The 18,534-nt window shown below is 46.6% G+C and overlaps 1 protein-coding gene across 1 annotated transcript; it reads right to left on the reverse strand.

The window, feature by feature from the left end:
- Positions 1–120: 120 nt before the first annotated feature.
- Positions 121–15,148, reverse strand: LOC133132601 (phosphorylase b kinase gamma catalytic chain, skeletal muscle/heart isoform-like). Its single transcript, XM_061248118.1, has 10 exons — positions 14,860–15,148; positions 13,679–13,777; positions 11,501–11,679; positions 9,425–9,479; positions 8,064–8,129; positions 5,891–6,054; positions 4,866–4,956; positions 4,417–4,570; positions 2,331–2,456; positions 121–1,928 (listed from the first exon to the last, which is right to left on the reverse strand). The coding sequence occupies exons 2-10, from the start codon at positions 13,759–13,761 to the stop codon at positions 1,662–1,664; spliced, it is 1,185 nt and encodes a 394-aa protein (XP_061104102.1). The 5' UTR covers positions 13,762–13,777; positions 14,860–15,148; the 3' UTR covers positions 121–1,661.
- Positions 15,149–18,534: the final 3,386 nt, after the last annotated feature.

The following is an 18,534-nucleotide window of genomic DNA, read 5'->3' on the forward strand; positions in this document are numbered from 1 at the left end:
TTGTGCATAGTTCACAGACACATTGGAGTGTAGTCCACAAACACGTTTGAGTGTAGTTCAGAGACACGTTTGAGCATAGTTCAGACACGTTTGAGCGTAGTTCACAGACACGTTGGAGTATAGTCCACAGACACTTTATTAGAGAGGTATTTTATTACAGGATACATGTTGGGGTATTTCTTCCCGTCTCTGAACAGATTAGTTAATGCGCGTCCGGATGCAACAGTAGCAGAAACACATCTGAATTAATGCAAACTATCTGTGACAGATTCAGCAACTAGATATTAATACTGCAGTATTTCCCAAATAAATAATGCACTGTACATTCCTGTGCAAAACATTTCAAGTATGCAGGTTTTTTTTTGTTTAATAAGTAGTTCCCAACACTGCAAAACAAAGAAACTAAATATCATAAATATAATTCCATGCATGAGCAAAATAGAGCTGCAAATAAATGGCCCTGCTTTAAAAAACATTTTTATGTTTTAAGAGCAGTTTTTTTTGTTTTAGGTTTAACTGACAAAATAAAAAAGGAATAACTAATTCATTTTTAAACAGGGCCATATTGTACAGTATGTGTTATAGGAGCTCATATGGAGCAATATTAAGGAGTTATTATATGAGCAGTATGTGGGAGTATATAGAGGATACATCTGATGAATAGATACTGAATTAATTTCTTTAATCAGTGGCCCTGGCTTTGCTCCGCTGGTTCACTGTCCTCTGGAGACACAAGCATGTGACTCAGCGCAGCCAATCAAACAAAGGGACGCAAGATCAACTCGGCCAATCAAACAGCCAAGCAATGTGAGCACTGGCTCGGTCAGCCACACACAGACAGCACTGACTGATGTAGTCATCACTTCAGCCAATCAAACACATTCCAAGGGCTTCAGTCATTCACATCTGTGGGTCTGGATCTTGGAGATTTGAACATGTGAACGTCATCTTCTGCACCGCCCTGACTGAGCGGTGTGTGTGTGGGACCGCGTGTGTGTGCTCAGGACCGCGTGTGTTTATGGGATTCAGACACGACTCTCCTCTGTTCCCATCGAATGCCACTTTACAATGCCCAACTTTAGCCAAGAACAGAATAAAAGCACATAATTTAAAAAAAAAGTATTTATTTTATGACAAGATAAAGCTGGCGGTAGGCTAAAGCTGAAATGTAGGGCCAGACCTTTTTGTAGTTTGATTGAATGAGTCTCTGTTGGTTTTGGGCATTTTGGGTGTGTTGTGTTGGGGGTGTTGGGGGTGTTAGAGTGTTGGTGTTTTTGGGGAGTTGGTGTTTTTGGGGTGTTGGTGATGGTGTTTTTGGGGTGTTGGTGACGGTGTTTTTGGGGTGTTGGGGTTTTTGGGGTGACGGTGTTTTTGGGGTGTTTTTGAGGTGACGTGTTTTTGGGGTGACGGTGTTTTTGGGGTGTTGGTGATGGTGTTTTTTGGGCGACGGTGTTTTTGGGGTGTTGGTGATGGTGTTTTTGGGGTGACGGTGTTTTTGGGGTGTTGGTGATGGTGTTTTTGGGGTGACGGTGTTTTTGGGGTGTTTTTGGGGAGTTGGTGAAGGTGGTTTTGGGGTGACGGTGTTTTTGGGGTGTTGGTGATGGTGTTTTTGGGGTGACGGTGTTTTTGGGGGTGACGGTGTTTTTCGGGGGTCCCCCTGGTTACCAGCTGCGCAGCGGTGTGTCCTCCCCCTCGCTGGCCAGCGACAGCAGGATGGCCTTGGGCGTGTTCTCAAACAGCGCGGCGCGGTTCTGCGCCTGGCCCTTCTTCACCCAGTGGCCGTAGATCTTGAAGGCGCAGCCGTCGATCAGCTTGCGCAGCGGCTTCAGGGCGTACGGGTCGCTGCGGATCACCTCCTTCGTCACCGGCTTCGCCCGCCGGTAGTTACAGTAGATCCGCATCGTCGCCAGAACAGTCATACAGATCACCTGCAGGGGGCAGACTGGGCCTGAGAGCTGTGTGTGTGTGAGCGTGTGTGTGAGAGAGAGTGAGAGAGTGTGTGTGTGTGAGTGTGTGTGTGAGAGAGAGAGTGTGTGTGTGTGTGTGTGTGAGTATGTGAGAGAGAGAGTGTGTGTGTGTGTGTGTGAGTGTGTGTGTGAGAGAGAGAGTGTGTGTGTGTGTGTGTGTGTGAGAGAGTGTGTGTGTGTGTGTGTGTGTGAGTGTGTGAGAGTGTGAGAGTGCGAGAGTGTGTGCGTGTGCGTGTGTGTGTGTGTTTCTGTATGTCTGTGGCAAACACACATCCGTCCAAAGCACTCTCATACTTTACGAAGATGTATGAGATAAAATTACTAAGATGTACCTCAGACTGAGGTGGAGACGCAGTGCATTACCTTGAACTTCCTGTAGGGGCTAAAGTGGCGCACCTCTGCCACCACGTACTGCTGGAAGAAGGGGTGATTGAGCGCGTCTGTGGCAGTGAAGCGCCTGTCAGGGTCCACCACCAGCAGGTGTGAGATCTGCAACACGTCACACAGGTTACTCACCCTCTCACACGGATCACTGACACACTGAACTCACTCACAGTCTGATTACTTCATAATTAGGCTTTCCATTAATCTACACATGTTCATAAATTATTCAAACTTTGAGTCAGTGTATGCAGTGTATGAGAGGGTGAATACCGTGTGTCAGTATGGTGCACGAGAAGGGAGAGGGTGAGTACTGTGTGTGAGGACAGTGTGTTAGTGACCCCTGTGAGAGGGTGAACAGGCTGTGTGTGTGAGGACAGTGTGTTAGTGACCCGTGTGAGAGGGTGAACAGGCTGTGTGTGTGTGAGTTCAGTGTGTTAGTGACCTGTGTGAGAGGGTGAACAGGCTGTGTGTGTGAGTTCAGTGTGTTAGTGACCCGTGTGAGAGGGTGAACAGGCTGTGTGTGTGAGTTCAGTGTGTTAGTGACCCGTGTGAGAGGGTGAACAGGCTGTGTGTGAGGACAGTGTGTTAGTGACCCGTGTGAGAGGGTGAACAGGCTGTGTGTGTGAGTTCAGTGTGTTAGTGACCTGTGTGAGAGGGTGAACAGGCTGTGTGTGAGTTCAGTGTGTTAGTGACCCATGTGAGAGGGTGAACAGGCTGTGTGTGTGAGTACAGTGTGTGAGTGACCCATGTGAGAGGGTGAACAGGCTGTGTGTGAGTTCAGTGTGTTAGTGACCCATGTGAGAGGGTGAACAGGCTGTGTGTGTGAGTTCAGTGTGTTAGTGACCCGTGTGAGAGGGTGAACAGGCTGTGTGAGTTCAGTGTGTTAGTGACCCGTGTGAGAGGGTGAACAGGCTGTGTGTGTGAGGACAGTGTGTTAGTGACCCGTGTGAGAGGGTGAACAGGCTGTGTGTGTGAATTCAGTGTGTTAGTGACCCGTGTGAGAGGGTGAACAGGCTGTGTGTGTGAGTTCAGTGTGTTAGTGACCCGTGTGAGAGGGTGAACAGGCTGTGTGTGAGTTCAGTGTGTTAGTGACCTGGGTGAGAGGGTGAGTACTGTGTGTGTGAGTACAGTGTGTTAGTGACCCGTGTGAGAGGGTGATCAGGCTGTGTGTGTGAGTTCAGTGTGTTAGTGACCTGTGTGAGAGGGTGAACAGGCTGTGTGTGTGAGTTCAGTGTGTTAGTGACCTGTGTGAGAGGGTGAACAGGCTGTGTGTGAGTTCAGTGTGTTAGTGACCCGTGTGAGAGGGTGAACAGGCTGTGTGTGTGAGTTCAGTGTGTTAGTGACCCGTGTGAGAGGGTGAACAGGCTGTGTGAGTAGTGTGTTAGTGACCTGTGTGAGAGGGTGAACAGGCTGTGTGTGTGAGTACAGTGTGTTAGTGACCCGTGTGAGAGGGTGAACAGGCTGTGTGAGTACAGTGTGTTAGTGACCCGTGTGAGAGGGTGAACAGGCTGTGTGTGTGAGTACAGTGTTAGTGACCCGTGTGAGAGGGTGAACAGGCTGTGTGTGTGAGTACAGTGAGTTAGTGACCCGTGTGAGAGGGTGAACAGGCTGTGTGTGTGAGTACAGTGTGTTAGTGACCTGTGTGAGAGGGTGAACAGGCTGTGTGTGAGTTCAGTGTGTTAGTGACCCGTGTGAGAGGGTGAACAGGCTGTGTGTGTGAGTTCAGTGTGTTAGTGACCCGTGTGAGAGGGTGAACAGGCTGTGTGAGTACAGTGTGTTAGTGACCCGTGTGAGAGGGTGAACAGGCTGTGTGAGTACAGTGTGTTAGTGACCTGTGTGAGAGGGTGAACAGGCTGTGTGAGTACAGTGTGTGAGTGACCTGTGTGAGAGGGTGAACAGGCTGTGTGTGTGAGTACAGTGTGTGAGTGACCCGTGTGAGAGGGTGAACAGGCTGTGTGTGTGAGTTCAGTGTGTTAGTGACCCGTGTGAGAGGGTGAACAGGCTGTGTGAGTACAGTGTGTGAGTGAGAGGCTGTGGAAGAGCGTTCCAGACGGTGCGGTCGTACCAGGTCTTTTACGGTGTCGGAGCGGTCGTCCCACTCCGGGGAGGAAAACTGGTAATTCCCGGACAGGATCATACGGAGCATCAGCATCTGCTTCCGGTGCCAGAATGGCGGCGAACCGGCCAATAGGGTGTACATGATGACCCCCGAACTCCACCTGCCACACACCATAGATATACAGCCACTAGATCAGTGCCATAGGACACACACCATAGATACACAGCCACTAGATCAGTGTGTACCACAGCATAGATATAGATATAATCTTATCGGCTTTGGCTAATATTTGAGCCTTATATACTCATATACTGAAGCGAACAGACATCAAGTAATACACACTCACACTCACACTCACACTCACACTCACACTCACACTCACACTCACACTCACACACTCACACACTCACACACTCACACACTCACACCGAAGCACCGAAGCTGCAGTTACTCACAGGTCGACAGCGGTCCCATATCCGGGACTGTTGGGGTCCATGGAGCACTGTATGATTTCGGGAGCCAGGTATCCAGGTGTCCCGCACACCTCTGCAGAGAATTCAAGATGAAAGATCTTGTGTTGTGATTTAATTGCGTGTTCTGCATACCGTCGGTTGATTTAGGGACACACCTGTGGGGAAGGTCACTGGGAGGTGATATGCAATGCAGAGCAAACTTATAACTGTGATAAGAAGCTCGGTGAGTGTGTAAATTAGTTGTGCTGTTACATTACATTAATGGCATTTGGCAAACGCTCTTATCCAGAGCGACATACAGTTGATTTAGACTAAGCAGGAGACAATCCCCCCTGGAGCAATGCAGGGTTAAGGGCCTTGCTCAAGGGGGCCCAACGGCTGTGTGGATCTTATTGTGGCTACACCAGGAATCGAACCACCGACCTTGCTGGTCCCAGTCATGCACCTTAACCACTACGCTACAGGCCACCCCTGCTGTGATAAGATGCTTGGTGAGAGTGTTTCTCCCCTGCATTTCTGTATGTTTGTCTTTTACTCTCTGCCCGAGCGTGTGGATGGAAATGTGGCCAGCAGGAAAGGTCATCAGCGCATTGCTCCACAAGTGTCAGCTGTGATCCTGGAAGCTCTGGGGTGTCCTGTTGCATCTTAACCTTCGGTCACATAGGGAGGGGGGGCTTTTAGGCAGGTTGAAAGTGCCACCTAGTGTCCGGCAGGGGTACTGCCTCAACAAGTGCCCCATTTGCCATGAGGTTTAAAGCCTTTTTGAATGCAGCTCTCAACCTCTGCCTTTGGGTGGCAGGGTAGCAGGTAAGCAGGTAAGGAGGAGATCTTATGGGCTCTTTCCAATTGTTGATTTTTCCACCTCCCATCTCTTGTTCTTTGCCTGAACCAGCAGGTCTGTAGGACCCACACACCTTTCACAGAGAGAGAGAGAAAGAGAGGGAGAGAGGGAGGGGGTGAGAGAGAGAGAGAGAGAGAGAGAGAGAGAGAGGGAGAGGTTTACCCACCGTTGAGCTTCTGGCCCGGCTCGATCTGGACGGAGAAGCCAAAGTCTGTGAGCTTGATGTTCATGTCGTCGTCCAGGAGGATGTTCTCCGGTTTTAGGTCGCGGTGGACGATGTTCTGGGAGTGCAGGAACTGGACCACCTCCAGCAGGGCTCGCATGATCTTCCTGCAGGCCAACGACACCCAGGGGCTTTCAGCCTCAAAGCCCGTCCACAGCAACAACTATAGAGGCCTGTCCCCACCAACAACTATAGAGGCCTGTCCCCACCAACAACTATAGAGGCCTGTCCCCACCAACAACTATAGAGGCCCGTCCCCACCAACAACTATAGAGGCCCGTCCCCACCAACAACTATAGAGGCCTGTCCACACCAACAACTATAGAGGCCTGTCCACACCAACAACTATAGAGGCCTGTCCCCACCAACAACTATAGAGGCCTGTCCACACCAACAACTATAGAGGCCCGTCCCCACCAACAACTATAGAGGCCCGTCCCCACCAACAACTATAGAGGCCTGTCCACACCAACAACTATAGAGGCCTGTCCCCACCAACAACTATAACTAAAAGGGGCGACATGGCTCAGGCAGTAAGAGCAGTCGTCTGGCAGTCGGAGGGTTGCCGGTTCGATCCCCCGCCCGGGCTGTGTCGAAGTGTCCCTGAGCAAGACACCTAACCCCCAAATGCTCCTGACGAGCTGGTCGGGGCCTTGCATGGCAGCCAATCGCCGTCGGTGTGTGAGTGTGTGTATGAATGGGTGAATGGAGAAGCATCAATTGTACAGTGCTTTGGATAAAGGCGCTATATAAATGCCTGCCATTTACCATTTAAAATTATCATAACTATAACCATAAGGACCTGAGCATCCACACTGAAGAAGGAGAACCTTCTGTAAATAACCACTGTGGAATTGAAGCCTTCGATTGGCTGTCAAGTGTTTCTATCGTTCATTCAGCTTGAAGACATCGCTCTGAAAGTGATCGCAACGATACTATTGGTCACGCTCATTGTCCTTATAGTTGTGCAGTCCGCCACCAACTTCAGAATGATTTTTTAGAACAATATATTAATAGTTATCGTTGTTGGTTATCGTTATAGTTATCGTTGTTGGTGTGGATGGGCCTTAACACCGGAAATCATCATCAATCATCATCATCAACTAACTCGCTATAAAAAGGCAAGCTTGGTGACATTAGGGCTGGGGTTTCCTTAAGGCTGATTTAGCATTGATGCAACAATTAATTTACTTTGATTGCGAAGTACAGTGAAAAAACACCTGCAGACGCAGCGGCCCGCAGGATGTGGAGTTGAGTAGTGCTTGACGAGGCCGTGCCAGGGGGCTGTTTTATAAACGCACGGCCAAAAGCGCTTCTGAGAAACCGCCCGGGAGACTGAAATGCGAGCCTGTTTGGACCTCGGTGCGGAAAGTTAAAACCACGTCGCCACGACCCGGTTTCCACGACAACCACTCCAGAGAGTCTTTCCCGTGCCGTCTTTCGCACAATGCCAGCCAGAAAACAGACGCCTCATTCATGTAAAAGGAAGAAATCACCCCCCCCCACCCCCCTTCATGCATTTAATTGGGCGAGTACTAAACCTCTACTCTGGGTATAGGATGACATCATCCTCCTTTGACATCACTGATCACAATAGCCCTTTACCAAACTCAAACCACTAATTATAACACCCATCACTGATTATGTCAAACACAGCGCAACTTACACTCTTTCCTTTTCTTGTACAATCCAATTCAGACCTGAGCCAATGACAGAATTGTTTTGGATTCAAATACTTTTCTACACTTTTACTGAGCTTCTCTGGTGTAGAGGAACCTACAAAATACTCTTAAAAAATATAAAAAATAAAAAAAGCCCTGTGCAAACCCTGCCTTCTGGTCCTCTTGGTTGGCTCAACTGCACCAGGAGAGATCAATCGAGCACAGAAAAGTATTTGAATCCAAAGCAATTACGTATTTGATTTCACCGCTGGATGTTTACTGAATTTGCATCATGTATGCTGCTATCGGTTTCATCTGGCAAAGGTTCAAACCCAGGTTTGATGTAGCGCTGGATACTCTCTAGATTGTTGGAGAATGTTGACCGTAGGAAGAGTAGTTATGTTTAAAGAAATGAACTTCGGGCAGGTACTGCACAAAATGGCGGCACTCAGAACCTGGTCTCCTTCTCGCTCAGCGTGACCATCTCTGTCAGGTAGTCGAACAGCTCGCCCCTCTTCATCCTGTGAGGAAGACGCAGGAGAGAGAACAGCTGATGACATCATCATCTGCAGCATTCCCATTGCACCAGCTCTGTCAAATGGTGCACACACACACACACACACACACACACACACACACACACACACACACACACACACACACACACACACACACACACACACACACACACACACACACACACACACACACACACACAGTACAGACTCATGGGGCATACTGGGCAGAAATAGCTGCAGGGAGTTGCACATAATATTGTATATAATATTTGTCCGGCTGCAGTTGGGACCGGGGTGATGGGTGACAGTGGTTAAAAAAACAGGCCATGCTTGTTTAAAGAGAAAACAGCACTCTGTGTTTAGTGTCGTGCGCTTCCTGAAGAGCTCTCTGTACAGCCATTTAAGGCTCCGCGTGTTCGACACACAGTCTGCACAGCTGAGAACGGCTAAATTAAGCTTGGAGGTGCGAAGAAGGGGGCACCCATCAGGGAAACCCGACAGTCTGTCTCACTCTGAGTGAGAGTGTGTGAGCAGTGTGCAGCAGGCACGAGTGTGTGTGTGTGTGTGTGTGTGTGTGTGTGTGTGTGAGTGTGTGTGTGTGTGTGTGTGTGTGTGTATGTGTGTGTGTGTGTGTGTGTGTGTGTGTGTGTGTGCACGTGCTCAGCATTCACAGGGATATTTCCTTATAAACTGAAACCCAATCTGTTTACATTCCCCCCCCCTCCCTCCCTCCCACCCAGCCCCCCCCTGACCAAGCTGGGTCTTCGCCATGGCAACGGCAGTGCTATTTATGTAGGGGTTAAAGGGGAGGAGCCATCTGCCCTATAAGGGTGCCTCACCCCACCACAACAAGCCTGTAGCAGAGTGCCACAAAGTGCTACAAACTGCTGCAAACCACAAACTGCCTCAAACCACAAACTGCCTCAAAGTGCCACAAAGTGAGAGGCACAAAATGGGCTCATCACCATGCAAGGAAGGGAAGGCCCTGCCTGTGCCAGCAATCTCTCCTCCCGCTCTCTACCTACTTCACATTCTGACCGGGGTACTGGCACATCGGTGCACATCGGTGCACATAAAGCGCATGCAGACACTCCAGCCCTACCCAAAATCTGTCAGCGTCGTGTTTTACAGCATCATATTTACAGGGCCAAAATGGGCCGTAACTCCTGAGAAGTATGCTGCGGAATATACTCAAAACCCCCAAAATAAGCGCTCTCTCCTACACTGTACTCAATAGCAGGTGAGTGTACATATTTGGCCACGGCCACCATCTGAAAGAAGTGAAGAGCACTACTCACAGGTCAAACACCAGGAAGAAGAAAGCCTTGGACTCAAAACAGTCTTTCAGCTGAACTGCAGAGAGAGAGAGAGTTTTGTAGAGACAGATCCTCACATCACATTACATTACATGGCATTTAGCAGAACGCTCTTATCCAGAGCGACGCACAACAAAGTGCAAATCAAACACAAGAACAAGTGCAAAGAGGACCTGAGAGGACAGTACAGTTCCGAGTCCTAGTGTAAACATACAGAAAATCATAACCCTTGAAGAGTACAATCAACTTTCAAACTAGCATACCACAGTTGGCAGCTAGAATACAACAAGTACCCGGCCCAGTACCGGCCCAGTAACCACAGTCACGGGCAGACACAAAAAAATCCTGGCTACCAAAAGAGCAAAGAAAATGTGGTCACTTTCTCCTACAACGTGAAATGTGAAAACATCCGACTTAATTACTTTAACAAATATTCCCATTTTTGAAAAGTTATCTGATGATGAAAGAGAGAGAGAGAGAGAGAGAGAGAGAGAGAGAGAGAGAGAGAGAGAGAGAGAGAGAGAGAGAGAGAGAGAGAGAGAGAGAGAGAGAGAGAGAGAGAGAGAGAGAGAGAGAGAGAGAGAGAGAGAGAGAGAGAGAGAGAGAGAGAGAGAGAGGGGATATTCCATACCAGTCAGCTCTGGGGTCAACAAGACCTTGTAATGGCCATACACTGTGGTGCGACCTTTGACCCGAGCTGAATAGGCTGATATGACTGAGAACCAACAGGGGTCAAAGGTCAGTGCAACCCCACTGTAGCCTGGGTACCCGTCAGAGATCAATCAGTGCAGTGATTAATCCATCTCAGGAACCCGACCAACAGCAGAACCTGTGGATACAGGGTCCGCAGCCCTGGTGCTGAAGGGCCGTGGGTATGCAGGGACTCTGCACATAATCATTCATCAATCCGACTGTCACACAGTGAACCCGCCTCACCTGGTAACCTGGATCTGAATTGGGGGCTGATTTCTAAGGTGAAAACAAAAACCAGCAGAGAGTGCAGCTCTCCATGGCCCTATGTTATGAAGCAGGATGACTGAGTTAGCTGGATAACTGCACTGAGTAAACCCCACAAAGCAGGATTACTGAGTTAGCTGGATAACTGCACTGAGTAAAACCCACAGAGCAGGATTACTGAGTTAGCTGGATAACTGCACTGAGTAAACCCCACAAAGCAGGGTTACTGAGCTAGCTGGATAACTGCACTGAGTAAACCCCACAAAGCAGGGTTACTGAGCTAGCTGGATAACTGCACTGAGTAAACCCCACAAAGCAGGATTACTGAGTTAGCTGGATAACTGCACTGAGTAAAACCCACAAAGCAGGATTACTGAGTTAGCTGGATAACTGCACTGAGTAAACCCTACAAAGCAGGATTACTGAGTTAGCTGGATAACTGCACTGAGTAAACCCCACAAAGCAGGGTTACTGAGCTAGCTGGATAACTGCACTGAGTAAACCCCACAAAGCAGGATTACTGAGTTAGCTGGATAACTGCACTGAGCAAAACCCAGAGCCCTCAATATAAATCTGAATATAAATCTGAAATAAAAAGAGCTGTTCCAGGTTCTATTCAGGGCAGTTATCCACCTAACTCAGAAATCCATCTCACAGTCAAACAACAGGGAACTTTAAATAACATTTGTAAAAACATCAAGAGGACCAAGCCCTGGTCCTGAGGAGCCAAGGCATCTGTTGGGATTTGTTTTCACTTTACAATTCAGCAACTAATTCAGAAACCAGGTTATTAACTGCGTATGATCCTACAGTATAATGTTTTTCTCCAAGTAAAAGATGTTAAAATGATGATCCACCAAGGTACCTGGTTAGTTTACAATCTGCGTAATTTTCGTTCATGAGCAACTGAACTTTAACTTTAGCCTTTAACTAATCAGTTATGTGCCGAGTAACCATGGAAACCAGCGGTCCCTGTGAGGAAGGAGTCGGATGTCTGGAATGTGTGTGTTCCCTCTCCCTAACCACCGGGCTGGGTCACTGGGTGTCTATGCTCTGTGAGAGAAGTGCATGCTGGGATGCTGGAGGTCTGTGGGGACGTACTGATGTTGTCCTGCCCGTAGACCTTCTTCAGGATGTCGATCTCCTTCACGGTGGCCTCCTGGATCTCCTGGATCTCCTGTGAGGTCATCTTATCGGAGGGCGTGATGTCGATGATCTTCACCGCATAGTCCTGCAAGGTGCGCTTGTGCACACAGCGGCGCACGACACTGCTCACGCCCCTGCACAGCCAACAGGTGTGTGAGCACAGCCAACAGGTGTGTGAGCACAGGTGTGTGTGTGTGTGTGTGTGAGCACAGCCAACAGGTGTGTGAGCACAGGTGTGTGTGTGTGTGAGCACAGCCAACAGGTGTGTGAGCACAGGTGTGTGTGTGTGTGTGTGTGTGTGTGTGTGTGTACAGGTGTGTGAGCACAGGTGTCTGTGTCTGTGTGAGCACAGGTGTGTGTGTACAGGTGTGTGAGCACAGCCAACAGGTGTGTGAGCACAGGTGTGTGTGTGTGTGTGTGAGCACAGCCAACAGGTGTGTGAGCACAGCCAACAGGTGTGTGAGCACAGGTGTGTGTGTGTGTGTGTGAGCACAGCCAACAGGTGTGTGAGCACAGGTGTGTGTGTGTGTGTGTGTGTGTGTGTGAGCACAGCCAACAGGTGTGTGAGCACAGGTGTGTGTGTGTGTGTGTGTGTGTGTGTGTGTGTACAGGTGTGTGAGCACAGGTGTGTGTGTCTGTGTGAGCACAGGTGTGTGTGTACAGCCAACAGGTGTGTGAGCACAGCCAACAGGTGTGTGAGCACAGGTGTGTGTGTGAGCACAGCCAACAGGTGTGTGAGCACAGGTGTGTGTGTGTGTGTGTACAGGTGTGTGAGCACAGGTGTGTGTGTGTGTGTGTGTGTACAGGTGTGTGAGCACAGGTGTGTGTGTGAGCACAGCCAACAGGTGTGTGAGCACAGCCAACAGGTGTGTGAGCACAGGTGTGTGTGTGTGTGTGTGTGTACAGGTGTGTGAGCACAGGTGTGTGTGTGTGTGTGTGTGTACAGGTGTGTGAGCACAGGTGTGTGTGTGTGTGTGTGTGAGCACAGCCAACAGGTGTATGAGCACAGCCAACAGGTGTGTGAGCACAGCCAACAGGTGTGTGAGCACAGGTGTGTGTGTGTGTGTACAGGTGTGTGAGCACAGGTGTGTGTGTGTGTGTGTGTGTACAGGTGTGTGAGCACAGGTGTGTGTGTGTGTGTGAGCACAGGTGTGTGTGTACAGGTGTGTGAGCACAGGTGTGTCTGCGTGTGTGTGTACAGGTGTGTGAGCACAGGTATGTGTGTGTGTGTGTGTGTGTACAGGTGTGTGCATTTCTTTAGGTGTGAGCACAGGTGTGTGAGTGTGTACAAGCACAGGTGTGTGTACAGGTGTGTGATCACAGGTGTGTCTATTTACAGGTCTGTGAGCAAGCACAGGTGTGTGTGTTTGTTTAGGTGTGAGCACAGGTGTGTGTGTGTGTGTACAGGTGCGTGAACAAGCACAGGTGTGTCTGTGTTTGTTTAGGTGTGAGCACCAGTGTGTACAGGTGTGTGAGCGTTTGTTTAGGTTTGTGTGCACAGGTGTGTACAGGTGTGTGGGTGTATACAGGTGTGAGAGAGTGTGCACAGGTAAGTGACAATGTGCAGGTTTGCTTTAAATAGGAGTGGCAGTGTAGCCCACTGGATGTCAGATTTATTATGCAAGCTGAGTAAGTTGGACTGCTCACGAAAATGTACTCATGTCGATAAATGTTAGATAATGTTGTCCTGGAAAAGGGCATCTACCAATCAAATAAAAATGACGTATGTACTTATTTAACAGGAACTCGTATTCAGACTGACACGAAAGGCTAACACAGCATGAAACAGTATGCCGACATCCTATGAACAATAACACAGCTATAAACTGATATAGAGTGACAGTAAATAACCATCAACATGAAAATCACATAAATAGCTACGTGTATTGTGCCTGGCAACCAAGAAAACGTGTCCATCGTGGGAATGTTAACTATGATGACAGGAATGACGTACAAACGGTCACATTAGGTGTGCATGCATCTTGGTGTATGTATGTTCGCAATAGCTGAACATTACGGTCCGCACATGCGCTTAGTGCATATAAAGCCAGTGATGAATGACGTCGCATGTGGCTCGTGTACAGGTGCTGACATTAATCAAAATGACAGCGTCTCGGGCGCCAGGTACTGTACCTTCCCAGTATCTCCTTCGGTTCATATTTATCATAAAACTCCTGCGCTCCGACCCAGTCGGGGATCTCGTCTTCTTTGGTCATGTTTGGGGCGCCTTATCTGAAGCGAAAAGGGTCCACAAAACGAACAGGGGAACACGAAGCCAGTTAAGAGAAACAATAGTGTTCATTCGCAAGCGGTTCGTAAAGTCTTCTTCCCTTTCCCCATTCTTAGAAGCCCCAGGAAACTGCACTGGTGTTGCAGCACGCGCCTCCACACGCTGCGACTTGCGACACAGGGCGAGATGGACACCCGATCGTTTTTTAAATGCCAAGCACGAAAAGGGCTCGCGTTAAAGATAGAATGATGCTACGCCCGAGGAAAGGGAAACCTTAAAATGAAACGCGTATGTATTTCAACGAAATAAATTAAAGCTGATACATTTACATTGGGCAGGTTAGGCTACCGTATGTCCAGATCAAGCACGTGACATAATTTATCATACGAGAGCCTAGTGACCACAATGTTTAAATGCATTACGGATGATGCGAATAATGCTGAATTGAGCGTTTACGCTCAATCAAGTTAGCTTATCAACAGACTTTGGTCTGGAATATATTTGCTTTCACTGTTCGTTAGTTCCCTAGCATCGTTGTTCGGTTATTGACAGCGCCAAATTCAATACCGTGACAGGATTATCCACTGGGATATCCACAGACTTTCTCATACGTCAGCAAAGCTCTGCAGTTCCAATGTCATAGTAAGCTGTAGGCTACAACCTGTCAGTCATAATATGAACACACTTACTGCATCGTTTCTGGGTTGCGTTAGGTTATGTGCTATAATATTTTAAAGTAATGTTGTAGGCAACATGTGGATTGGATGGAAGCACGTTTATGAAGTACTGATCCTATAACAAGAACATAGCGGTGTACTATTTCCAGACGCAACAGTTTAATTGTACTACTGTAGCCAGTCTAATATCACAACAACCACAACACAGCCACCAGACGTTGTTATTAAAACGTTAACCTCTTCTGATAACGTAGGAATAACAGCCGCTGTATTATTCGTAAATTTCGTAAGCCCGTAACGTCGGCAGTAATCGATGTTGCTCATTTGATTGCCTGACCTTTTCAGTGTGCTCACCCGAGGTAACTAACGTGTAATAGGAGCATTTCAGTCAGTTTGCGGTCACTCACAGCTAGATTCAGTTAGTCCCAGTACGCCGTACAACCCATTGTTTTCATAAATTAGCAACGCGAACGCTGTCCACTTGCAGCCAGTGAGGTAAGTCCAAACGCTGACAATAAGCCAAAAAAAAAGAATGAAGCGCAGCTGTATGATGTTCAAAACAGAAAATCGTTGAGGCGATTCTTGCCTGCGCTGGGGCGAAATTCAAATGACTGACGCCAAAAATAAATTGCAATGCAACTAGACCCTGAAGCAGCCGTTAGCATGAGCGCAAATAGCATCATTGAATCAGAAGCGCTACGGCGGCCGCACTGCGAAGAGATTCAAGTCGGAGAGCAACAATATAGAGAGGGGAAACCTGGAGCCGAACTGCTCCGCGCTTAAATCTGCTTATGAGCGTTTTTATAACGGGTCCCTATGGGAAAGTTTCTAACGATGATCCGTAATTTTTGTGCCAATATTGAGTCGTTGGATGAGCCTGAATTGTTTGGTACGAAATATATTTTTAGAATGGTTTAGGCTATTTGGGCGAAATGTAGCGTTAACGCAAAACGCTACATTCAAAAAACAATTTATCTCGCGGTTAGTCACCATCGCACACGCACAGTGTCTTGAAACTGATTTATTTCTCTCCTTTCCGTTATTATACCGTTTAACGGGCCTTTCTCTGAGAGAAACAGAATACTTGCGTGTAACTACGCATGCGCAGGGAACTCCCCGGCCCCTTGTACGGCTAGGCTAAAGCGGAATAGAAGCTGATGGTTGAGATTGTCGTCTTTATCCTTTACCATCTTTGTTCAAGTCAAGAAAACGACTCAACACATATTTCTTGTACAGTCCATGCCCTAATACCTGTTCCATGTACCTGCATTTGCAGATTTAAGCGATATTCTTTTTCCTCCAGGAAGTAATCGCTCTCAATATCGTATGGATATGTTTTGTTTCATAACGCCGTCACATAAAAAAATGATACATTTATCATAAGGTCTGTTATTTTCATGATTAAAAAAAATATTTGTTTAGGTAACTACCTAAAAAGAGGGCTACAGAGAAGTGTAATACTACTAAGTGTAATAATATTAATTATGGACTAAGATATTTATTTGTGAGTAAATATTTTTCTTTGAGTGAAATGTGACATAATGTATATGTTTTAAAATCTCACCATATCGTCGATTTATTATATAAATATATATTAAAAAGTGGGAGGCACATATAGAAACTGTTGTAATTCCTACACCGTTCACCTGATTTGGATGTAAATACCCTCAAATTAAAGCTGAAAGTCTGCAGTTAAAGCACCTCTTGTTCGTTTCATTTCAAATCCATTGTGGTGGGGTATGGAGCCAAAAAGATGAGAATTGTGTCGATGTCCCAATATTTATGGACCTGATTGTAGTCGCTCAAAACCGAATGACCAAAAAACACTAACAAGAGCTGGCATTACAAGATGCAGAATTTTTCTTTGAAGCATCTTTTTTTACGTAAACTAAATATCCCAAAACAAAATAAGAACGGTACTTTGTATGGAATGTAATACATTATATTTTAAAGGAATTAATCAATAATGCAGCAATATTGCTCAATATGCTTTATTTTTGCCATATATGTGTATATGCACTAGGACTCTAATTCCACAATGCCAACACAAAATGGAAACACAAAAATACACAGAATCAAACAACAGTTCCAATATGTAATAGGAAAAGAAAACACATTGATAAATATGTACGTCAATACTAGTCAACCTGGTGCTTTCGATTGGGCCATCATTTCTCATCGATATTACACCTTACATTCTTACATTTTGAGTGTGAAACGAATTCATTCATTTTGAAAGATATTTTCATTGAACGCATTTTGTGTGAAAGCAGTGAAAAATTATCCACAGTTTAGTCCACATTGACTCCCTTTGTGCTTCCTGTGTTAAGAGTTTAGAAAAAGCGTACTCAGTATTGGGACATGGGTATAACCCAGGGGTCGGCAACCCTGGTCCTGGAGAGCCGCAGGGTGTGCTGGCTTTCATCTCCACCTTAAAATAAGCAACCGATTCAGACCCAAGAAACCAGGTGAGGTGAGTTAACTGTGTAATCAACGGCTTTCATTGATCAATTAATGCCAAGTAACAACGAAAGCCAGCACACCCTGTGGCTCTCAGGACCAGGGTTGCCAACCCCTGGTATAACCAATTGTAAAATAAACTACCTTAACTTTTCCTTTACGTCCAATTTGCGCATGTCTACATGATTTGGTACAATTCTCAAAGTCGCCACTAGGTGTCAGTGGTGTGCCTTTTGCGCTGTTTCTCCGACGGACGTACTGCAGATTGGGAAGCAGAATAACAAATCACCAGACTGCTGAGACACATTAGCGGCTGCACCCTCTTGACACACAGACTTTTAGATACTAATCAGACACCACAAAGCCCCACTCTGAGTTACATCGGGCGACATTGGCTCAGGAGTTAAGAGCAGTTGGAGGGTTGCCGGTTCGATCCCACCCTGGGTGTGTCGAAGTGTCCCTGAGCAAGACACCTAACCCCCGAACGTGTCTGACGAGCTGGTTAGTACCTGTATGGCAGTCAATTGCCATTGGTGTGTGTATGAATAGGTGAATGAGAAGCATCAATTGTATCAATTTGGCTAAAGGCACTGTATAAATGCAGATATGTTGTGTTTTCTGTGGGGAAAGAAACATGGAAACATGCATGCAAGTCTTTACCTTCTCTTTATTGGTCTCATTTACAGTGAAAATTAACACTCATCAGGAATATACACACGGTGACAGCAAACCAAAAAACCAAATAAAAGACACAACCAGGTTGGATTTGGTTACATTTCCGACTCCTTTATTCGTACAGAACTTTGCTGCTCTTTGTGGTGGTGTGTGTCGTTGTTTCGCTTTCAGGCCAAACCTACACGTACAGTCATGTGCAGCCATGTATGTGTTTAAGCTGTTTGGCTGTGTTAAAAAAAAGAAAAGATTAAATAAAGTGGTTTTCTTGAGATCACAGTAGTGGTTGTCTCACATACTTGGGCTGAAATCTTGTGATTTCAAGACATATTGGATGAGATCTTGAGAGCTAATTCCAGAGATAATTATACTCTCATTATACGATAGAAAACTTAAAAAAAATACAGATTTTTTTATGTTTCCTTGTACAGGCCCCTGCGGAGTATTGAGCTTCAGAATGTAAAACCATCAGAGTGAACAGGTTAGGACTCTAATCATGGAGCCTTCCAGGAGGGGGACCTGCCTTCTAGCACAACAGACTGAAAATTAATCCCAAGGTTGTTCTTCCTACTTTTGTGTTACTTTCCACATATTTCTTTTGTCAAAGTTACTACTTTTCCATTACATATCTACAATTTATGTGATACAAAGGGAAACCTTAACACAGACTGTGTTGTCCTATACATGGTGGTGTGTTAAAAATGACATGTTATGCGTTTCTTTTCAATATATCTGTTTTGAGAGTATGTGTACATAAAGAATACATATGCAGAGCGGATTTTCTCTGTAAAAGGTCTTTGTAACAGACAACCCAAGAAGAATAGATACATGTACAAACACACAATGAAAATATATATGTATAAACATTTAGCTTATAGCTACCCCATCTTCCCCAATCCAATGGTCTACATAGAAATATGAGGATTTCAAAAAGCTTTTTTTTTTTTTTA

Source organism: Conger conger, chromosome 7 (genome assembly GCF_963514075.1).
Source record: "Conger conger chromosome 7, fConCon1.1, whole genome shotgun sequence".
NCBI classification, from domain to species: Eukaryota; Metazoa; Chordata; class Actinopteri; order Anguilliformes; family Congridae; genus Conger; species Conger conger.